Here is a 24,101-nt window from a genome sequence, read left to right on the forward strand (position 1 = left end):
ACACAATCTTCAGCCCTCCCTCAATCTCTTGCTCGATCACCATCCCCCATTGCTCCTCTTCCTCACTCTCTCCTCTAATGATGCTTGCTGTGATACGGCAAGAGCTGATAGGTAGCAGTTGTCAGATAGGTCTGCTGTGCAATGGCTTTCTGTACCATTTATAAGATAATTTAACTAGGCTTTGTATTGTGGGCATAAAAAGAAAAAAGAAAAGAAAAGCACATTTGGAAATTTCATAATGGGTCTCTTGTATGAACATGAATAGTTTAGATGCATACTGTACTATTTGACAGCTAATATCTGTGTAAAGGAGCAAGGTCAGTAATTGTGTAAAAGTCTGCTTTGTGTGAAATTGTGTCATTTACAATTTTAAAAATGTAAACACTTTATAATCATACTTTATTAAGATCTTTACAAAATGAAACAAAGCAGCATTGGAATTGATTAAACACATTTAAAAATAACATCTAATGATAATTTGACAAGAAATTACAGCAAACTACAGACATCAAACGTATTACAGTGCAAAGCCGTAAAATTACATGAACATATTGTGTAATTAGCAAAACTTTGTTCTCAGTTCTCGAAATGAAACACTTGTGCTTGCGAACGCAGACCTAAATCATCATGTGAATTGATGGATGATATACTGCAGCCATAGTTTACCAGCCATACGTCTTAGCTGCCAAAGTGACTGAGAGTCGGTCCTTTAAGATGATCTCAAATGCTCTTTAAATTGTTGACTCTCCTTGGCTGTATGCGACTGATAAATCCTGCTAAGATACAACACAAGAAATCTGTATTAGACACTTTTTTCATTAAATGTAGGCTACAGGTACCATAAAACACTGTGACCATATATTAACACACATACTCTTACTTCATATATATGTTATTAAAAATGTGCAGTAATGCATGTATTCTATGTATTTCTTATTTTTCCTGTTTTCAATCATTTATTTATTGCTAAACTGTACACTTTTTTCTTTTTGTCTCTTATGTTACTGTTTCTACATAAAATCATCCTACATAATGTAAAGAACATTGTGTAAAAATATAACCTTGATGTCTTTAATATTGACAGAGTAAGGTCATGTCAAACACTGAATTTGCAGTGAAATCAATTAGATGAGACCTCGATTTCACAAACAGGGTTACATTTTTTATTTTTTTTGTACAGTTGCAACAATGTAAAAAATTTTAAGCCTCCCTTACCTAAAAAATGCACTTTAAAATGTGTTTCTAGCAAAAAATGAGTCGCAAGTGTGTGTGCAGAAACATCATGCTATTATACAAATCCCTCTATTCTTCTTTGTGTAATCTCCTTTAAACCGCACAAAACAGGCTGTTGGGGATCCCCATCAATGTGATGTCACATTGATTACGCCCCAACCATAAACGCTCACATACTCCACCTTTTAAGCATGTAGTTCAACCTTGTGCCAGAAACATCCAAGCACATGTGTAAGCGCTCTACCCCTTACTTTGCATATGGGGAGAAACACACACAAAAACTGCACGTTTTTCATTGCAGCCATGTTCAACATTCATATAATGAAAGATCTGTGTTGTATTTTGAGCTAAAACTTTGCATAAACATTCTGGGGATACCAGAGACTATTGAATTTAAACTTGAATTGAACTATACATATACTATATATCAAGAATTTGGGTGCTATTTAATGATTATTGATTTACACTACCAGTCAAAAGTTCACGATCACTTGACGTTTATAGCAACAGTACACAATACATTGTATGGCTCAAAATGATTAGGAAATCATTAGGATACTAAGTAAATATATTTTGTAAATTTCTTACCATACTGTAAGTATATATAAAATGTATTTATCATTTGTATGTATCACATGTTTTTTGGACACATTTTTGAGGGGATTTTCTAATTGCACCATCAGATTCTAGATCTTGGCCAAATATTGTCCTGTGCTAACAAACCACACATTAACAGAAAGCTTATTTATTCAGCTTTCAGATGGTACAAATCTAAATTTAAAAAAATTGACCCATATGACTAGTTTTGGGGTACAGGGTACTTCTGCCAAACATTAGAAAATGTATAATATCAATTACAAAATATACTTTTCAAATAGATGCCTAAGCCTGAATATTAAAGAAAAAGCACCCAATAACAGCCCAGAATAGATGAACTGCAGTAAGATTTTGCAAATGCAAAAGGTGACTACACTGCAGATGATAAAATATAACATAGTTTTGATTTATTTTGGATGCTTTTAGTCACTGCATAATTCCCCCAGTCACAATACAATTGTGTTATGCCATAGTTTTGATGAGTTCGCTATCATTAAAGGAATATTCCATTTTCTTAAAAGAAAAATCCAGATAATTTACTCACCACCATGTCATCCAAAATGTTGATGTCTTTCTTTGTTCAGCCGAGAAGAAATTATGTTTTTTGAGGAAAACATTGCAGGATTTTTCTCATTTTAATGGACTTTAATAGAGCCCAACATTTAATACACTAAACAGTTTTTTTCAACGGAGGTCTATAAATGGTCTATAAATGATCCCAAACGAGGCATAAGGGTCTTATCTAGCAAAACGATTGTCATTTTTTAAAATAAAAATAACAAATATACACTTTTAAAGCACAACTTCTCGTTTAAATCCGGTTGTGATGCGCCAACGTGACCCCACGCAATACGTCATGACGTCAAGAGGTCACAGAGGACGAACGTGAAACTCCGCCCCAGTGTTTACAAGTGTTGAGAACGAGGACCGTTCCTACGTTGTTGTATGTCAACTGATACTAATTTATGTCTTTGTGTCAGTTTATTGTTTACAATGGTCTGCAAATGTGCGTTTTATATATGTAACACGTGACCTCCCTACGTCACTACGCATTTACGTTAGGTCGCGCTGGACCGGATTTAGACGAGAAGTTGTGCTTTAAAAGTGTATATTTGTTATTTTTATTGTCAAAAATGACAATCGTTTTGCTAGATAAGACCCTTATGCCTCGTTTGGGATCATTTAGAGTCCTTTGAAACTCGGTTGAAAAAAACTGTTAAGTGTTGAGTTAAGTATTAAATGTTGGGCTCTATTAAAGTCCATTAAAATGAGAAAAATCCTGCAATGTTTTCCTCAAAAAACATAATTTCTTCTCGACTGAACAAAGAAAGACATCAACATTTTGGATGACATGGTGGTGAGTAAATTATCTGGATTTTTCTTTTAAGAAAATGGAATATTCCTTTAATGTGGAAAAGTATAAATAAAGAATGAGTAAGTGATTCCAAACTTTTGACCCGTAAGGGAAGAAATCACCACATCTCTTTAAAAGGACTGAATGATGGCCGAGTGGGAACCGTGCACGAGCGAATCTGCATTTGAAAAATCAATTTACTTTAAGGCCTCGATGGAGCAAAACACAGCCAAATCTGTGTCACAGTAATATTTTAAGCAACCGAGGGCCTGACCTTTCATTAGTCTAATGCGAATGTATTTTCAGCTGCATTTGAGATCATGTCTCAATTTGAGGTGGATGGGTATGTTATGAAAACAATCTGATGGATGACAGTATTGTATGCAAAGAATATAACCACGGCAAATTGCAACAATCAATACAAATAAACAGACGTTTTTGACGAAATAGTGGCAGTATTTCATGAGAGCAAAAACAATTTCCTTTACGCCTACACTTTGTTCAAGTGCAGCCGAACAGACACCTCCACCTCTCTAAACCGCTCAATCATTTCATCAAGAAGACTTCTTTCTTGTTCTTTATTCCCTGTCTTCGAATTCTCTTCTATTTGAGGCCATCACATGCTTTCAGTGAGCCATCTCCTTCACAGTAAACTGTCGCAGCTTTCATTGTATTATTGAAGCATTCATCTCCTGGCTTTTAACAGCATTAAAAAAGAAAGGATGTCAACATGGCTGGCTCTGTGCCTTTATCGCAGAGCCTGAACTACTTTACTGTTAAGACACCTGCTTCACTTATGTTTTCCTACACTAAAATGGTGCTAAATAAGACTTAATCATATGGGAACTATTTTTAGTGCTACACAGCACCTATTTAGCTCCATTATTTGTGCTAATGTATGACTATAGCACCATATGGTCCAACATACCACTATATGATTCTACACAGGTGCTATTTTAGATATTTTTAGATAGATGTTTATGTGTTTTTAAAAATGTCCCCGAAAAATTAAATGAACATCAAGGTAAGGTAATAAAAGGACAATTCTGATACTGATTTGACCATACTCAGTTTTTACCATTGGCGGCTCGTGACTGCTCTTCCGAGGGGCGCAAATATAAAATATGTGTTCGGAGTGTCATGTGTGGTTTTCAAAATATGTGTTTTTTGCATCATGTAAACCATGTGCATCACGTGTTTTGTCAAAATAAGTGCTTGCTGCACACGCGTTAAATCCGTTTATGATAAAAGAGACGCTCACGTTCACAAAATACATGCAAGACACTCCCTTAACAGTAAACTCTGGTTACGAGTATAAGATTATCTCACCGTGTACAAGGGGTTGGTGAATGTATCATCTGTGTCCATGTCAGACTGTATCTGTGAAGTATCAGCCTGTGTAACAGATAACCAAGAGTGTCATAATCATGTCTGATGATAGTGACAATCATACCGATTGTCTCAACACAGTTTAAACAACACAGCTCTATCTCTGTGCTCTCTGTACTAACTTTCTAACTCCTCTGTGTCTTTCTCTCCCACATACAGTTAATCTCTATTTCCCTGTCACATCTTCACCAGTAAGGCATAACTACTCATGCGTGGGTGTTTCTTTTTATTACAGCACTGCTTTTATAGGCAGCACTGCATCGATTATTTCTCAGAAATCCTAGTAAGGACATTTTTCTAAACCACTTAACTTATACTACTCATAGTATACTTTAAACATATGCAGTTAATTAAACCCTACTTACTTATGCCTTAGGTGTGATTTCTATTTTTTTGTGTGGATTTGGTAGATGCTTTTATCCCAAGTGGCTTCCTGTAAACATTTTGTCAGTATGTAGTTGTTGGTAGCTGAATCAACCCATTCAGCTGCCAACAAAAGACTAATTCATTTACTGACTTGCAAGCTCTTGTGTTTCATTTGTAAACACAAAATTTGTGTTTTATCTGTGTATAATCTTTGATGGCAGGGCTTTCTATAGCTACAGGGTAAAGGGTGAGTATGTGAAAAGAAGTTCATGGTCACAATGTTCCCTTGGCTTTCTTTATGATTAAATGGCTGGACTTAAATTTCTTTATACAGCCAAACAAAGTGAAATCATTTCCAGGACAATAAATGATGTGTCATGTACTGACTGTGACCATAACCTTGTCAGGCTCAGAGATGACTGGTGTGGCATCTGCTTTGATAAAGGTTACTGCATCCTTCGGCTGTGTCACAGGGCTCATCTCAGCGGTATAGATTGGGTTTTCAACACTCTCCTGAAAGATAACAAAAAACTGTGATTAAAGTTTGAATATGTATGAATGTTTGTTTATTGTTGTATGTGGTGCTACGGTGCCACTGAAAAAAAAGTCACTGTGTAGATGCTAAATGTTGTTTTATGTTTGCACCAAGCCAGGGTTTTCTGGGAAACTGCATTTCTCTGTTTTTCAAGAGAAAATGACAATAAACCTCACTTTTACTTTTCTATAAAACAAAACCCCAAAAGCTGCTGAGCTCTAAAAATGTGCCTCATGTGACTTTCCCACTATATTCTAAGGGGGCGTGCACACCAAAGCTTTTTTATGCAGCTGAAACAGCTTTATTTCAGCCAACTGCCAGTTTTCTTCTGCTGAGCGCTTTGGTTCCTGTGATACTTCTGCTTTGTTTATCAGTCATTGTACGATGTGCCGGTTGGTTGTTGTGATATTTGTCCCACCCCTGCTCCACTGTGATTGGACGGCCGTGTGACAGCTGACATTGACGAGCTGAGCTTTTTATCCAAAGTTAAATGTTTTTCAACTCTCTGCCAGCTGCTGGCTTTTAAAAAAAGCTGCGCTTCCATTGGAAACAATTGAAACCATACGCCGGCCGCTCATCGTAAAACCTTTGGTGTGCACCCCCCTAAGTCTACTGAAGCCAAATGATAGTTTTGTGTAACAGAGTTATTGTTCTTGAGTCAACAATTTAAATCCAGATAAAATGCCTGTACACTTTATCATCCACTAGAGGACACTAACAGACATACTTTGGCATGGCCATTGATGACTGTAGTTGGCACAGCCGTTGGGGCGGCAGGAGAGTCCTGTGTTCCCTCCTCGGTGCTGTATGCTGGGTTCTCAAAACTCCTCCCTGCTCCCTCCACTTCAATAGCTGTGCTGGACTCCTGCAAAAGACAAGGATATATTAAAAAGAAACCTAGATCTCCAAACTAAATGAAACATTTTGGTGAAAATAAAAGCCACTGCACAAATACATATAGACTGTAGTATAGTAACAAAATAAACAATTGCAGGGTTTCCACACCTTAGTTAACTTCAAACTCAAGGACCTTTCAAAGACTTTCCAGGTCCAATAACCTCAAATTCATGGAATAGGGACACATTTCAAGTGAGAGCAAGGTTACATTGTGTTATCTTTAAAGATACATTGTTACAGTTCCCTTTCCCGGGAACTCGCGCTGCGTCACTGCGGTGACACTTTGAGGACGCATCCAAGGGTAAGTGCATCTGAATGCGTATAATAAATTCAACCAATGGTGAGGCTTAACGACAAAGACAGGGTGACGCGGGAGCCAGGAAGTATATCGTTATCTTAAATACTGCCAAAGACGGCATTACAGGGACGCAGGAAGTATGGCAAGGGAGAAGCAGCATCTCGTTCCCTTCTCAGGGAACAACAGTTACATACGTAAGCCGAGACGTTTTCATGTGTCAAACGCAACTATGAAAAAAAGCATTTTGGTATGAATCAACATTTGCATACAGAAGATATAAGCAGTTAAAGCGAACAGTTTAGCACATGTGCTTAAAAAGTCTAAAAATGTCATGATATTATCCTACACTACACAGGGAATAATATGGATTTTTCCAGAAAACTTCTTGCATAAAATAGATTCAAGCTCTTGCAATGACCTGTATATATGTATGTATATTTTCAAAAACTTTCCAGGGCCTTGAATTTTTTCCCCAGATCACAAACTTTCAAGGATTTCAAGGACCCGTGGGAACCCTGCAATTGGCTTTCGTAGAACAAACATAACTTCCGGTAAACTTCCCAAAGAGTCAATAACAATAGAGTTCTTTTAGTTTATTTCTAATAACAAGCAAAATAAAAAAACAAGTTGTTGCCAAATCATTTCAAAAACTACACGGAGAACTTTTACACAAACCTCGTTGGTGATGTTATTGTCATTTTCTCTGGATTCAGGTGGGTTGGAGAATTCAGCCCTGAGTGTTAAACAACAGCAAGTGTTTAAAACCCGAAGCTGTGCTTTACTGCACATTGTTTTCTCTATTTGAATAAAATTGAGATTTTAATTCAGAATTTCGTATTCTCACCAGAAACTGGGCCTTTTGAAGTTTGGCATGCTGACAGGTAGATTGATGTTATGAAGAACATTTATTATTTTTGATTTCTTTTGGGCAGAGTATATCAAGCATATGAGCAAAACAGCCACAGCCGCAGTCACACCGAGAGCAATAGCAACTGTGGATGGAAGGATAAAGTCAGAGATATTTACAGTCATATACTGTATACTTACATCTGTATATCAGGGATTCAAACCAGTGACCTCGCCACTAAACACCATTTATATACATTTATGCATTTGGCAGACAATTTTAACTGACTTGCAGTATATTTAATACATTTCATATCAGTATGGATGTTCCCTGGAAATCCATGACCTTTGCACCCCAATCTTCTAGTAACCGAGATACAGAAATACAAACCAGTTGGGCAACAGGAAAATGACACACTAGTGTTTATATGCAGATTTACATATGAGGACAGCTTGTGAATTTTGTCGTAACTGTATGATAAATGCACTGCTGAGGTTTAATGGCAGGTGATTGGCTGTTGGCATAGTACCTGAGGTTGACGCTACACCATAAACACTGATTTCGCAAAAATCTCCTTTCCAGGAAGGGGGACAGCTGTGGGGCGGAAATTAACAGTCAGCATTACCATAACCACACATTTCCACCCATCCATGTAACCTTTGAACCTTTCTTGGTAACAACACATATATTAATATTTAATCACAAGCTTACATGCAGAGCGCCTTATCGTCATCAAAATAACAGGTGCCACCATTCACACATTGGCACGGAGGGGGCATGGTGGGTTCAGGCTCAGACGCTAAAAACCAAAAGCACAAAAAGCACCATTAGTTATTGGCAGGCAAAGAAGCTTATGTGAAGAACAAAAAAAATCTACACAGCGTATGAAATCAAACTGGTGTCAGTAATGTTTTACTAGCTGAAACGAATAAGTTTATGGTCATCATAAAGATCTGCTATAAAGATAACAAATATATAAAGCACCTGCGTCACATTTCGTGCTGCTGCCAGGATAAAAGCTGGTGCCTTCTGGGCAAGCACAGGTGTAGCCTCCTGGCCTCAGTAGGCACAGGTGACTGCATGTTCCCTTACAAGGGTTCTTCACTGTAAAAAAAAGAAAATTATTTTAATACAAAATTTGGTTACACTTTATTTTGATAGTCCACTTTAGACATTCTACTAATCATAAATAACTTTGCAACTACATGTCCACAAATTTTTAATAATTTGCAACTATACGTCAACTAACTGTCATTAGTGTATTAGTAGACTGTACGGGTTGGGGTTAGGGAAGAGGTTTGGGTTAGTGGAATAAGTTGACATGCACCTGCAAAGATACTTGTAGTCAGTTGAATGTCTGTTGAGATATCATCACAATAAAGTGTTAGTAGATATTAAGCAGTCAGTCTACTAATTCTCTAAAGATTGGTAGTTGATAAGTAGTTGCAAAGTTACTTATAATTAGTAAAATGTCTAAAGTGGACTATCAAAATAAAGTGTTACCAAAATTTATGTCAAGGATATTATGTTGTGTTTTACGGAGGTTACCCACTGGTTACAGAGTTGTATTTTTGCTGCTGGTAGACATTGATCTGAGTAAGCCAGGGTCCTGCTGTCAGAAGTTTGGTTTTGTCACCTTTCCCGAATTTGTCCTGTCTGAACACTTCACCTTTCTCTTGTGTGCTCCAGTACACGTGGTCCTCAAACACATCCACACTAAATGGGTTCCTGACATCTGAGACAGTAGAGTGGTCCAGGATGATATATTTTTTATAAAGTAATCAAACATCATGATCTTTCTAATGAAGGTTTATCAAGAGAGGTCGGTTAATCTAGTTTTAAAGCCAGAAGAAAGGTGGGAATTTGATCACATCCTTACCTATGAAAACTGCGATGCGTCTGTCCTGTCCATCTGGCAACACAGACTCAATGCGACTCTCCTTCGCATCTGACCAATAGATACGGTCATTGTTAGTGTAGTCAACGGATAAACCTGTAGGCCAACCCAAATTATTGTCCACCAAGACCCTCCTCTCCTGGCCATCCAACCAGGAGGCCTCGATATGGGGCGTGTCACCATTGTCACTCCAGTAAAGCATCCTGAATCACAGCATTCAAAAATTATTTTTTTAAGATCTGCATGTTAACTTTATGTACCGTAGGCCAACTAACAATTACCACAAACAAATGGGACTCACCCCAGTCTAGGATTAACAGCCACAGAATTCGGTTCACCCAGGTCAGTTTTAATCAGATGCTTTCTGTATCGCCCATCCAACATTGCCACCTCCAGACGTTTGAGCTGAGAATCGGCCCAGTACAGATTTCTGCAAGAAAATTACAGGTTGTTCAAAGTGGTTCTCTAAAGTAAAAATTAATAACCAATAAAATGCTAATTCTGTCATTATTTACTCACATTTATGTACAACAACAAAAACAAAACGAAAGTTTTATGACTCCTGTAGTGGTTTTCTTTCTAGTATTTTTGCAAAACTTTACCATGAAAGTATCATAAAAGTGTTTGTATGAGATTTTATTTACTGAAAATGATTTTCCCTTGATCTCATTTTCATTTTGGGGGAACTATTCCTTTAACTATTGTGAAAGGAAAACCACCAGGTACCATTTTGATAATAGAGATAACTAAGCGTTCTACCTGCCAACCCAATCCACCGCAATACCATAAGGCTTTGTGATGTACTTGATGTCCATGTTGACGGCAGCAGCGATGTTATTACTGTGATCATCCACAGCTGGCAGATAAGCTCTTTTAATAGCACCAGGCACCGCACCCTTCCCTTCTACTGTAAAATACACCACACCTGACAAAGAGGAAGATACCACATTAGGCACATTATTTGAAAGTGATCTTGCTGAATTTGTTATAACTTATGATGTTTTATAATTTATTATCATCCATAAAAGAGCACACACTGAGTCCAGTGTTGTTATGGTCCCAGTCGTAGTCCAGGGCCACAATGCGTTCCTCTTCTTGCAGGAAATCATGATACTCTTCTGTCTGGAGGTTGAAGCGGCGGATGCGGATGTTTTCTGGCAACAAAAGCAGTGGTCCAGGACCTAGTAGACAGGATGAGAAGGAATATGAACCAAAGATGTATGTTTTTGTTTGTGTGGAAAAATTAAGCTTGTTTAGCTTCCCAAAAAACAAGCATTATGGAAACAATAGATATAGTTTGTATATTTGTCATGAAAATAATATAAATTTGGGTGAACAAATCATAACAAAATTTAAATTTGTGGATGAATTATTCCTTATAACTTTCACAATTTTTTACATTACTTTGTGTTCTTACCTTCAGCCTCACATTGATTGCCTGAACCCACTTTCCTGTAGCCCTGAGCACATTCACAGTCATAACTGCCTTTAGTGTTCTGGCAGACCTGTGGACATGTGTCATACTCTAAACACTCATCTATATCTGCAAAGAGAAAAGACCACAGGAACAAGAGTCAGCTGTGTATCAACACAATGTATAACAAGTTAGATATGAAGTATTGTTAGTAATGACAGCATCTATGGATTAACCTTTACATTTTTTTTTTTATTTCATAGACAATACACAAAACTGATATCTTATGTGAAAACAATTCTTCTTCTTAAGTGCTGTGCATCATGAGAAAATAGGATACAGAATTGTTTTATATTGTGGGTGATGCATATAACCTAACCTATAGAAATGTGAATTTAATGTATATGCTAGTGATGATGGTGACGAGACCGCTTATGCCGAGTCCGAGTCTTTGAAGGGTCAAGACCAAGTCGAGACATAGTCTGTTGGTTTTCAAATACAGTCGTGTCCGAGTCAAGACTGAGTCTTTGAGGAAGCAAGTCTGAGTCGAGACCGAGTCCTTTATGAGTTGAGACCGAGTCTAGACCAAGACCATAAAAACATGTCAGTTTTCATATTAATGATTTAATATCACCCCAGTTAATAATCAACAGTTAGGTCTACAGACTAAGCTAAATTAGGAGTTGTTTAGAAGAGCAGTCTTAAGGGGGTCGCACACCTGACGCGCAGCGCCGCGCCGTTCTAAAGAAATCGAACACATTGTTTTCTATGAGTATACGCACACCGGCGCCGACAGGTGGCGTCTGTCCGCGGCCCCTAGCTACGACTCAGGAAGTTGCTCAAATACCTGTCGCGCCACAGAGAGACACTCACATAGTGTAACATTAAATAACCTCATATTTGTCTCAAATCATTAACGATTAACATTGGCTCCTAACGTATATTTTGCATTTTGAAGTAGACGCTATCTGACTAAGCTCACGATATTTAATGTGCACTTCAGATGTACGATACCTCCGAGTTGTCCTAGACGCGACTCGACGCGGGCTGAGCTGCACGACCAGTGTGCGACCCCCTTTAACGTCTTAATATGGACTATGCTTTTACTATCATAAAAAATCCCTACCACATGCATCATCTTCTGCCTCTTTTTCTAGAGATAAATAAACGGCTCTGATGGCAGTATCTTTGCATTGCACCATGCATTTCAAATAATGCCTGTCAACTTTGCATTTTATTATTATTATGTGTTTTTTTTTACTGTATTAACATAAAAAATGTGTTGGTCTTGAGGACTCGGTCTGAAATAACAAGTCCTTCTCTTCCCACAGTGGTCCGAGATGAGTCCGAGAAAGCAGCAATCGGTCTCGAGTACTACTTCACTAGTATTATGCATATTTAAATTTAGCAGTTAATAGGTTCATACAAGGGAGAATAAAAAACTATTTTCCAGAATGCTTTAATTTACCTTTAAAATAGTGTGAAACAAAAATAGCATTTCTATTACCCTTCAAATTGCGCAAATTGAAAATGCAAACACAAATGGATACAAGACAATTTCACGTAAACTCCCATATATTAAAAAATAATATTTTGCAAAACTGCAATGGAAACAGGTTTTTGATGTCATTTCCACAAGTCGGTCTGCACAGTTTTTGGAATTACTTATTGAGAGACAACATAATAATGTTTTAGTTAACATCGGTTAATGGAAACAATGTCAAAAAATTTTTTTTGTCGACATTTAGAAAATAATGCTAAAATTGTGTTCAAATCTTTAATGGAAATGCAGCTAATATCTGATTTTTATTTATTATTGTTTTAGACTAACAAAAATGTTACTTACATTTATTAACTCTTTCCCCGCCATTGACGAGATATCTCGTCAATTAAGAGAAAACGCTTCCCCGCCAATGACGAGATTTTCCGTCTTTCCGCAATACCGCTATTATCCCTTCCGCAACTTTTTAAAACCGGAAGTATTGCCCTATGGCAAGCTGCTGCATGTCCGTGTCTGTTCTAAAGATCGCTCTGAATCGGATCTCTATGAAAAGTCCGTCACAAATATGGAATTATTTTTGCTTTTTGCTCAAAATATGGTGTTTTTGCAAAAACCTACCCATATTCAAAAGCTGATTGCAAAAGAACCACTAAAGGTAGGATGAAACGTTTTTTTTTGTTTGAAAGCAGAGGGTCTGTTCTTTCATTTGGTATATTGTATGTTTATTTATTTAAAGAAGAACATTTTCTGGAAGGCATTAAACTTTGGTGAAAATCATGAAAACGCTGGCGCTGGCTGGCAACTTTTTTTAAAAACGCTGGCGGTGAAAGAGTTAAACTACATTTCCACACATTTTACATTCAAATTAGACAATACTGTATGTGGGGCATGGTCACATAAATTCAAATTCTGAGCTCAAATCTGAATTTTGCAAGGTGTTGTACCATTGCAGCGGAAGGTGTTGTCTGGATCCACTGTGTATCCTGGTTTACAAGTACAGATGAATCCGGTGCCATTTAGGTTTGTACACTCATGCTGGCATAACTTCTCATCACAGGTACGGTCGTGACCAAAATCTGAAAAAACAATATTCATGATTATCAACCTGAAGGATACAATGTATGTAGTTCTCAGCCTTTCATTAGGTATACAGTATGACCAAATATACTTAACAAACGAATCGTATATCGACTTACTGCATCCTAGTTCATCAGTAAGGTCTCCACAGTTGTTGTTGTGGTCACAGACGTAGGGCAGAGACACACAGTGGCCATTGGTGCATTTAAACTCACTGGGCGTGCAGGGAGCGAGGGTGGGCTCTTGACCTGATTGTAAACACATTCACATTCATACCAAACTTTATAGACACTATTGTAAGTTACGTCAAAGTTAAGAACTGAACGTTTTGTAAATAAATTAGAAAGTTTAATTGTTAATTTAGATTTAAGATACGGGTGAATCTCTTACAGATGTCCTCTTTTTCGTCACTTCCATCTCCACAGTCGTCTTTCTTGTTGCACTTAAGGACACTATAAATGCAGTAGCCATTGTCACAGCGGAACTTGGCCGGCGATTCACATGTGATGTTCCCTGATCAAAAAACAGCTGTGCATTCATACGCAGGCAGTAATAACATTCAAAGTTTCAATGACCAGCAATGATGGTCTTTTCAAAAGTATACAACTTCCAAATGTAGTTTTAAAACCTAATGACTGATAGTATCTTACAGCAAAGGCTTAGCTGCTCATCTGAACCATCTCCACAATCGTTGAAGCCATCACACACCCAGTTTTGGTTCACACACACTTTGTTGTTACACTGGAACTGGTATAATGGACACCAGCGCCCTCCAGGATAGCGGGTGGCTGTTGGCGAATCAGAAAATTTGGAATAAATTAAATGGCGCCAGTATTTGCAATAATAATATTACATTTGTTGATATAGCACACTCACGGCATGTGGACTCATCAGAGAAGTCTAAGCAGTCTGGACGGCCATCGCATTTAAGAGCTTCTGGAATACAATGTCCAGAGGTACACTGGAATGTCCCAGGACGACACGTAAGCAGATCTATAATGAGAAGAAATACAGAAAACACTTTACAGTAAGGTTGCATTTAAAATAAAAATAGACAGTGGTAAACAATAATGAAATAAGCCTGTGCAACCTTTGCACATTTGAAAAAAGAAAAAAAAAGAAAACGTAAAGATCGTGCTGAGCACTGTGGTTTCACGCTAGAAGTTATGTCTGATGTAAAAACATTGCAGTCGGTACATTGCACATTAGATCAATAGGCGGAGAGGACACATTCGACCACATGCGCATCTACACCACAAAAGCAATTCGGTCAAATGTGTTTTTATCAAACAAAAAAACCTGTATTTATCATCGTCCACTTGTGATCTGATTGACCAAAATGCATCTTAATACCAGGTGTGAACTGCCTCTTAGAAGAACTTTATGAGAATTATTTCGGTTCACATTGCAATCTATGACTTTTGATTGGTTTTTGAGCACAGTTTGATGCAATGCTAAGATCTTTTGGATCACATTTGATTTCCATGACTAAAGCAATAAGACCAGCGATATTGAGAAAGTCAAATTTGTGTTTGCATGCTTTCATTTCATGTTAACTTACCGCAGTCCCGCTCATCTGAATTGTCCTCGCAGTCATTTTCATGATCACAAACCCAGGCTCCTGGTATGCACTGCTGGTTGTCACAGCGGTACTCGCTTTCAGAGCAGGGTCTGGGTTCTGTAAGTAACAAAGGCACTGTTAAAAACATCTCACTTGACAATGAAGAGAGCTATAGACATTTTGGATGCATAATTGTGTAACATACCACAGTTTCTCTCATCAGATCCATCTCCGCAGTCATTGTTTCCATCACAACGCCAGCGAATGGGCACACAGCGATGATTATCACAGCGGAAATCACCCAAAGGGTCACAGGTAAGCTCATCTGGGACAGAAAAATGCCCGTGTTACTTTATTAATATATGCTCAAAGTAAAATAAATAGCTACCTTTTATGAGATTCATTAAAGGGGAAATTTGCTATGCACCTGTATGTGTTGGATTTTTGCAAGACCACTTATAGTTCACCAGCTAAACCAGAACAAAGCAGCTATACTAGATAATAATATTGGCATGCTTGGTTAATGTCAGGCTGTAATTTATGTCAATTTATAAGATCTTATTGCATATTTTTGTTAGGTAAAACCCGTAAACAAAGTTGCATTTTAGCACTTCTCGCTCCCTCGTCCCGACGTCAATGGGTTTTTGAATAGGGTTTTGGTTAAAATACTTAAAGAGCACCAATTATGCTAATAAATTAGCACGTTATTGTAATATCCCATAGTACATACATGTTATTAAAACTTGAACTAATGCACTGTGAGTCTTATAAATTGCTTACATACCTCACCGATTTCTGCATGTCTGGAAAACGCTCGGTTTAGTTCCTGTCTCCGCCTCCCAACATGTCTAGTGTATTCGGATTGGTCAGATGACTACTCAACTGTTATTGGTCAACTGGGTTCGGCGTGTGTTTGAAAGGTTACGCCCCTGACTACGCGTGGATTTTCCGGTTCTGACTGAGAGTCACAGGCAACGTAAACAAGCGTTATATTTCTCTATAAACGATGGTGTCTGTACTGCCTTACCACTTCAAGCTCGATCCAGAGAGTTCAGACGGCCGTTACGATATAAACGATCTCCGTCAATGAACGCGATTGGATTTAACTTTTTTAGGTGTCCTTAGCTCTGCCAGAATGCTAAACGAAGACGAAAATGTGTTGCAAAGACATCCAAAAGGTAATTATAACGTACTACATTACTTTGCAAACTATATGGAAACACCAAATGTAGCACATAGAAGGTTTTATTTGAAATGATTATAAAACTATTTCACTTATTAACATTATTTTACTATAGTAAACTTTATTATAAAAGACCGCTTACATACTATATTACTGTGCAAACTATATGGAAACACCAAATGTAGCACATAGAAAGTATTTGTTGAAATGATTATAAAACTATTTCACTTATTAACATTATTTTACTATTGTAAACTTAATTATAAAAGAAGTACTATATTACTGTGCAAACTATATGGAAACACCAAATGTAGCACAAAGAAAGTATTAATTGAAATGAATGTTCTACATTATTTCACTATGGTAAAGTTTATTATGAAAAACTGCTTACTTATAAGTGCTATGTTTTTACTTATTAGGTTTTAAGGAGAATGCAACATGTTCCAGGGCCTCTTACCTGCGTGATTCATCATCCAGGTTTTGCACAAATTGTCTAAATCCCTACACACAGAACATTTATTGTACCGACTATAAGCCTTTGAGGTGCAGGACTAGAGTAAGTTTTATTACATTTTTAAACCAATAACACTAAAGTATCATTATAGTAACAAAGTACCCAAAAGAACAAAAGATGCAACTTTAAAGAAAATATAATAGTCAGTCAAAAGTTTTTTTTATTTATTACAAATATATATTTAAATGTTAAACAATATACAAATAAACATACTTTAGTAACCATATTGTGCTCTTGTTTCAAAAATTGTTCAATTCATTTCTTACAGCTATCTATTCAGATAAATGGCATATCAAAGCTTTGTCAGCTGGTGCTATCTAAGACGACACTATAAGGTTATCATCCTGTCGTGTGTTGTTCTCCAGATACGCTTGGAGCTTCCTGATCAGATCGGTCACAATTTTGGCTTTCGACGACCCCTGCACTGAAGATGGCATGCAATCACGTCCTCCTTTGAAGGTCTCTCAAACTGTGATGCCAGGTCCATTGGAATCGGGGTTTCCTTCAGCTTATCTTCATACCTCATCAAACACAAGCCTGATCACATCCTCCACATAACTGTACAAATATTGCAGTCAATAAATCTTTTGTTTTGATAATTTATTTCCCTGCTTCATACATTAAGTTTTTAATTATGAATGTATTTGAGATAAAACATTACTGCTTACGGTATGTCATTTGTGTTTTGGGAACATAGCCTTGTACTTTCCCTCTCCTGCTTTTGTTACGGCTTGGTGACATTGTATTGGATGGCTGCAAGGTACAAATACCTGTAAAATATAAACAAGCAATTAATTTATTGTAAAAGTAAATACTACTTTATTTAACACAGTTACTAAAATACTTAAATACCTGCACAGCATTCCAATAAATGAGAAAATCAATTTTTTTTGCTGCAAATCTGAAATCTCAGGCTACGGACGGCAAAGGCATCCACTGATGATGGTGATGGAAACATTGTGAAACGATGCTACTGCCTGGGTTCCTATTATTATGCAGAGAAAAAAAACTTTGTCATCATCAGTTATTCATTTAAGACTGGTAGTGGTTTCACTAGGTAAATACATAATATGTGTTAAACACCTTTGCTCCTCATATGCCAGTCTGACTCCTTGTACTGTGTTTTATGATGTTGCATGTTTGCATACAGTGTAGAAGGATGTGTACAGCTGCGAATCTAGGATATAGACAAATAAAACAAACATGTATTCAGTCAAAAAGAAATATTATAACAATAGAGTACAACGACTATAAATCGTTAGACTATTCATTAAAACGTAAATGTATTACATATTACATGGCCCAACATTAGCAACACACATTACGTGTTTACTTCGTTTCAAAATCTAAGAAAGCTTCAAGTAAATACAACAGTAAAATACATATAACTTTAAACAAATCATCTGTAGTTAGAGTTTCTTGAGTTTGATCATGAGAACAAATTTTACCGGTAACAGTTTAGCTGGCATTTGTATTTGTATTTATCTTAGCAACTTAGCAAGTTTGTAAACATGTCTAAACCAACATCGATAAAAAAAAACGAAAGCCTGGATAATTCAACATACACGTGTGTAAATATGGTACGTTGTTTATGAAATACAGTATTACAACACAAAACAATTAGCTTGCAAGCTTAGCTCTACACGCACATTATGTTAATCTCCGGTTACCGGTTACGTAATGTACAGTAAAAGGCAAATAATAAACATGAATACTTACAGTCTGTGATCCAGAAGTGCACAGTAATCCAACTTTCAAGAGGAGACGTCGCGCAAATCCAGCTTCGGTTCATGAGAAGCAGTTATTGTGAAAACTCCGTGAACAACTTCTGACTGGATTTTTCCGGAACCGTATTAAACATGATGTCCTCTGTGGAAGTCCATAAAGTGCTATTTTGCCCTCGCATCTAAAGAGACAGTGTCTACTCGAGAGATTTAATCGCTTAAACAATGAAACAAGAGTTTGCAAACAGAGTCAAAGCAGGGACTCCCAACCTCCGCCATTTTAGCTCTCTTCTGACTCGGCGCTCCCCACCCCACCCCACCCCACCCTCGTCTTAGAGGGCGTACCCAAGCAAAGCAGAGAGGGCTGACTATGATAATGTTGGTCTTATCTACGTCACTAATCCCAGGAAGTAAACTGTTGCCTACAATCCGAGTGTTTTTTGTAGTCCTCGAACGTTAGAGAAACGTGTATCCCATAATAGGTGCTCTTTAAAGGAACATGCCCACATTTTGGGAATTTAGCTCAGGTGCTGTGAGCAAATCACTCCGCCCAGTAGCAGTGCTTCGCCTTCTGAGAATATAGTTCCCATTATGTATACTGTTAAAAGATAGCTGTGTCTGATATGACCTTGTTATTTGTACATGGTGTGACTATACAAATCACAACACATAAAAAGGAAAATGTTTGTGTTATTTTGTCACTTATTGGGTATGCTAGCTAAAGCCATTCACTTCCATGCTAAGCTAGCGGGGGCTGCGTCAGACAGAGTTACAGCACGCACAGAGATGAGAAAGGTATGTATGGACTTATCTAACTCTGGGGGATACAGTGAATAAGCTAAATTCCCAAAATGTGGGCGTGTTTCTTTAAATAAGATCTTGGGTTAACATAAGCCAAAAAATTTTAACGCTTTATTCACCACATAAAACACATCAGTAATACCCCCATTCAAGATGCTACATGAGACTACTGACTTTGTCAGGGACTTTAAAAGCCATCGCGCATGAAGATCTTAAAAACAACGCAACATAGGTGAAATTCCCATCAAAGATTCATCCACAGAGTACTTCCATTTTTAGGAAACATGGTTTTAAATGTGTTTAAAAAAAATTGAAAGAGCTGTCAGATGTTGATGTTAAGAGACTGTGATGTAGTTCACTTGTAGCCTAAGGTTAGCTTTTTATTTCTAGTAAACGCATTTAGACTCCTTCTATATTAATCTGTCAAGATTATCTTTTTGGTGTCATAAACTTTTGTTAAACATAATGAATGGTCTATGGGGAAAATTAATGGGCTTTTTGGCAAAGAAACCAGTGTCCCACTGACTTCCGGGTTGGCCTACAAAAATACGTCATCACTGTGGCACTCTATTGTAATACATACAGTAGAACTAGATTGTATCTTAGAGGAGTGCGTTTCTGTTTTTTGTCAATCCCTAATGTGAATCCTGTCACAGCATTATATGGTACTTACGGCAGCCCTGCTCATCACTGTTGTCTATGCAGTCATTGGTGCCGTCACACACAGCCCATTGAGGTATACAGCGATAGTTCGTCTTGCAGGAGAACTCTGTCTCTGCATCACACTTATGATCTGGGCCCACTATAAAAATTGATGAAGGACGATGAAAGACATTTTAAAGATATAAACTAGGTGTTAAAGGCATTAAATTCTTTGGAATCAAACCTACGACCTTTGTTCTCTTTGCTCTACCAACTGAACTATAGGAATACTCACCACACTTGTCATACGGCTCATCAGAGTTGTCACCGCAGTCATCCTGCGCATCGCACACATAGCTTGGTGGTATGCAGCGTCCGTTTTTGCACTGGAACTCCCCGGGTTTGCAGGTCTTCGCCGCGCAGCTCTCTGGTTCCTCATCGCTGCCATCAGTGCAGTCCTTCACACCGTCACAGTGCCAGGATATGGGGATGCAGTGCTTATTTTTACACTGGAACTGATTCTCAGTGCAACGATGGTCACCTGGGGTACAAACAAGGCTTGTAGGATGTCAAAAATGTAAAGGAAAATTTTTCACAGACAACAGGATAAGTTTGGGTCGATCTAAGAAACAGGTGCTTTTTTAGCTTGATCAGATGATTTTGTGATTTGATGCATAAATCCCAGGTAATGAGAAACTGACCTTGTTTTTAATCAATACAGGTATGTCAACTAAAATCTAAAAATACAAAACTAGATGCTAAAGAAATGTTCTTTAAACTTTATTCTGTCTATATTTTTTTATTTGTAATATTTAATGTAGTAAAGATGATTTGGAAAACTTTAAGTTATTTTTTGGGCCATTTTGGCTTTATCTGATAGACAGTGCATTGGAAAGGATCTATACTAATATGATCTCTTTAGGTGCAAATATGTACTTTTTGAAAGGGTAGTGCCCCAGTGACAGCAAGGGACCCTTTTTGCCTATTTTTGTCTGACAGTGCACTGTATTTGCAACAAATTGCACCCGTTCTGTTTGATGACACATTTGAAACAAATGAATGCATTTCTCGCTGTTGAGATGTTAAGTGTTGCATACTGCAGAGTGCGGCGTCTTCATCAGATCCATCAGCGCAGTCCATGTGGCCATCACACAGGAAGAATGGGTAGGTGCAGTTCCCATCCTGACACTGGAAGCGTCCGATCGGGCAGTAACGTGGAGGACAGGTCTGAGGCTCATCAGAGCCGTCCCCACAGTCTGACTGACCATCACACTTCCACCATATGGGAATACACCTGGAGATCAAAAGATAAAACAAAATAATGTAACAAAAGGCAAAGGAATATCAACCTTAAAAACCGAAAGGTGAACGTACTTCTCATTGTCACCACAGCGGAACTGAGTGCTGGAGCAGTCGGCCACACACTGGATCCTGAAGCCAATAAACACTCCGATAAAATGATCTGGACATTCGCATCTGGCAGATGTGCCACCCGGCCCAATCAGACACAGGTGACTACAGGTCAGGTCATGACCATTGCAGGGATTCTCACCTAAAAAACAAAACATTGATGTTGTATAAGCAACGTAAAACAATTAACATAGATTTCATTTTTCCCTGTGATTCGAACCCATGACCTTGGCATTGAAAGCAACATGCACTACCAGTGGAACTATAGGTAACTGTGACATGAATGATAAAAGGATTAATGATGCACAAACTGATGCTTTTGTACACATTATGTCAAGTAAAATTCGTACTGCGTGGCTGTCTGTAAGGATGGTAGATGTGGATGTCATTAGGGCGGTGTGTGTTGTTGCCCATGACAATGCGGTCAGCGCCAGTGTACTTGTGTGCTCTTTCCACAGTATGAGTGTTCCAGTCGGTCCAAAACACTGAGTCCTCAAAAAGGGTAACCGCAAAAGCATGAGGCAAAGAGCCAGCTATGGCCCTGTGTCTGTTCTGTCCATCCATATCAGCATAACTATTGAAATCAGAAATAATGGCATGAGTGCAATAATACCAAATGGCCTAAAGTAAGAAACATATTTAAAGAGTAACTAAACCCTAAACCAACTTTTTTTAGTTAATGAACTGTAAGAATGGGGCTTTATTAGTGCTGTTCGTTGATTTTAGTACGTTTTTTGACATTTAGATGTAAAGTGTTTCAATACTACAATATATGGTGTAAAAACGTCTGAGTGCTGCCCTCTTCAGGTTGAACGGGGGCTACTGCAGTTGAATTTTCCTATTGGATGGTGGGTCCAAAAAATGACTCGTGACGTAAGCAGGTTCAAGATCACCACGCCCTTGTTACGATCTCACCACACACTTAGTTCGTCCCCTCTATCTCCTTGGGATCTGCCCACTTTTCTTGCATTTTTCAAATATTGCCAGTGGCTGGAGTCAGGCTCTGACCAGGGGTTTAGTTACGCTTTAAATTGTAAATAAAATATACTGAAAAACTAACCTAAATAAAGTCAAAGTGAAAACGAACTAATACTAATAGTACTGTAAGAATCTTACTCTAGGAAATTGAGGTGAGCATCAGCGAAGAAGATCTTGTTGGTGGTGTAGTCAATGGTCAGGGCATTCGGCCATGCTAGTTTTGCAGTGATAATGGCAGATGCATTAGTTCCATCCATTCCAGCCCTCCCAATGAAAGGTGTCCGACCCCAGTCTGTCCAATACAACCATCTGACCAAGAACAGGAAGAGGAATATTTGGGAATAAAACCACTGTGTGTAACTCAACAAACAAGTTAAATCTGATTATTTTGCTCACCCGTATTTAGGGTTGACAGCAACAGCACGAGGACTGGCAAAGCAGTATGTAGAGTTGGCATCGACGCAATCTTTGAGGAGTTTCTTTCGGTAACGTCCGTCAAGTTCAGAGACATGAATGGCTCCAATACTTCCATCTGCCCAGTAGAGCTTCCTGAACGAAATGAAACATCAATTTATTAACCCTGAGTGGATTTTATTTATTGATTGAGGTGAACTGTAATTAATATAGCACAAGCGTCTTCAACCCTGTTCCTGGTGAGCTACCGTCCTGAAAATTTAGCTCCATTCCAAATAAAGCACAGGTGAAGCAGCTATTTACAGTGTTAAGGGTTGCCTAAAAATAACAGACAGGTGTTGAAACTGAAGTCTGCAGGACGGTAGCTCACCAGGAGCAGGGTTGGAGATGCCTGTTGTAGCACATGTAATAAGAATTATAACACATGTAATGTTATCACGGTCTGATTTTTTCATTGCACTTTATGATTTAAGACAACAGTTGGTTCTGCATAACATTTACCCAACTTTGTGTTAAACAAACATTATTGTTTGAAGAGTGCAATGAAACAATAATAGACATACCATGTTAAGATTTATAGTGTTGATTTTTACATTCAAAGACCTCAAATTAGCATTTTTATCAGACTCTAGGATTCTGCCAACAAAGCAATAAGGGAATAAGCAGATTTCAAGCAAAAGTATTAGATAAATGTATAATTGATCAAATAAATTGTTACATATTATCCTCAATTGCAATAAAAAACATTAGACCATTTATAATATTCACTTAACCCAGTATTATAACAAAACTATAACCTTTGGGTTAAAAAAGAACCAATTTGGTGTGTTAAAATGTAACAACTTAACTTAATGAGTTAGATTTGCCAACATTCCCCAGCAATTGGACTAAAACATCTCAGTTTGGGTTGGTTTTAACCCAGTTTCTTTTTTTTGTATCTGAGGAGATATGTTGGTAATCTGTTTCATGGTTATATTGCCTAGTAAATTAAAAAATAAAATCCTCTCGACAAAATACCCTAAATAGTCTAATTTTTCATTTTCAATATCTGACTTCTGTTTCATAACACAAATCATACAGTTATGTAAGTTATAATAAAGTATTTCTACAGAGTACTTTAATCAGTATTTTTACAATTTACACAATGTTTATTTTGCAGCAAATTGCTTGTTAAACTGAACCCAGCTTTGTGTTCATTGCAACATTTCACTTAATAATGTAAGCACAAGAGAAACATATGTGACCCTGGAACACAAAACATCGTAATAAGTAGCATAGGTATTTGTAGCAAGTTAACAATGCATCGTATGGGTCCAAATTATTTATTTTTTGCCAAAAATGATAGTATATTACCGGTATGTAAAGATCACATGTCATGATGATATTTTGTAATTCCTACCATAAATATATGAAAACTTTTATTTTTTGTGAATGGATGTAGTGCTAAGGACTTCATTTGGACAGCTTTG

The 24,101-nt window shown here is 37.6% G+C and overlaps 1 protein-coding gene and 2 long non-coding RNA genes across 3 annotated transcripts in view; 1 reads left to right on the plus strand and 2 right to left on the minus strand.

Moving 5' to 3' along the window:
• Window positions 1-440: 440 nt before the first annotated feature.
• Window positions 441-24,101, minus strand: part of lrp2b (low density lipoprotein receptor-related protein 2b) — a 58,341-nt gene continuing 34,680 nt past the window's right edge. Inside the window, exons 51-79 of the mRNA XM_073814611.1 lie at window positions 22,615-22,767; window positions 22,357-22,527; window positions 21,591-21,814; window positions 21,205-21,382; window positions 20,928-21,124; window positions 20,126-20,371; window positions 19,862-19,990; window positions 15,172-15,291; window positions 14,967-15,083; window positions 14,282-14,398; window positions 14,056-14,193; window positions 13,796-13,918; window positions 13,525-13,653; window positions 13,273-13,404; window positions 10,831-10,956; window positions 10,451-10,594; window positions 10,173-10,338; window positions 9,715-9,843; window positions 9,396-9,616; window positions 9,069-9,251; window positions 8,501-8,620; window positions 8,228-8,315; window positions 8,046-8,110; window positions 7,514-7,661; window positions 7,345-7,402; window positions 6,202-6,339; window positions 5,339-5,452; window positions 4,514-4,579; window positions 441-776 (exon numbers count right to left, since the gene is read on the minus strand). Of these exons, the coding sequence (XP_073670712.1) occupies window positions 732-776; window positions 4,514-4,579; window positions 5,339-5,452; window positions 6,202-6,339; window positions 7,345-7,402; window positions 7,514-7,661; window positions 8,046-8,110; window positions 8,228-8,315; window positions 8,501-8,620; window positions 9,069-9,251; window positions 9,396-9,616; window positions 9,715-9,843; window positions 10,173-10,338; window positions 10,451-10,594; window positions 10,831-10,956; window positions 13,273-13,404; window positions 13,525-13,653; window positions 13,796-13,918; window positions 14,056-14,193; window positions 14,282-14,398; window positions 14,967-15,083; window positions 15,172-15,291; window positions 19,862-19,990; window positions 20,126-20,371; window positions 20,928-21,124; window positions 21,205-21,382; window positions 21,591-21,814; window positions 22,357-22,527; window positions 22,615-22,767 (3,985 nt within the window). The 3' untranslated portion in view covers window positions 441-731. The remainder of the gene's footprint in view (window positions 777-4,513; window positions 4,580-5,338; window positions 5,453-6,201; window positions 6,340-7,344; window positions 7,403-7,513; window positions 7,662-8,045; window positions 8,111-8,227; window positions 8,316-8,500; window positions 8,621-9,068; window positions 9,252-9,395; window positions 9,617-9,714; window positions 9,844-10,172; window positions 10,339-10,450; window positions 10,595-10,830; window positions 10,957-13,272; window positions 13,405-13,524; window positions 13,654-13,795; window positions 13,919-14,055; window positions 14,194-14,281; window positions 14,399-14,966; window positions 15,084-15,171; window positions 15,292-19,861; window positions 19,991-20,125; window positions 20,372-20,927; window positions 21,125-21,204; window positions 21,383-21,590; window positions 21,815-22,356; window positions 22,528-22,614; window positions 22,768-24,101) is intronic.
• On the plus strand, window positions 15,900-17,165 carry LOC135720475 (uncharacterized). Its single transcript, XR_010521289.2, has 3 exons — window positions 15,900-16,144; window positions 16,569-16,705; window positions 17,029-17,165. It is a non-coding gene; the product is annotated as an uncharacterized lncRNA (long non-coding RNA).
• On the minus strand, window positions 16,801-18,677 carry LOC135720474 (uncharacterized). The gene is made up of 5 exons (XR_010521288.2): window positions 18,383-18,677; window positions 17,747-17,840; window positions 17,516-17,648; window positions 17,332-17,433; window positions 16,801-17,221 (listed from the first exon to the last, which is right to left on the minus strand). It is a non-coding gene; the product is annotated as an uncharacterized lncRNA (long non-coding RNA).

Source organism: Paramisgurnus dabryanus, chromosome 1 (genome assembly GCF_030506205.2).
Source record: "Paramisgurnus dabryanus chromosome 1, PD_genome_1.1, whole genome shotgun sequence".
Classification (NCBI taxonomy): Eukaryota; Metazoa; Chordata; class Actinopteri; order Cypriniformes; family Cobitidae; genus Paramisgurnus; species Paramisgurnus dabryanus.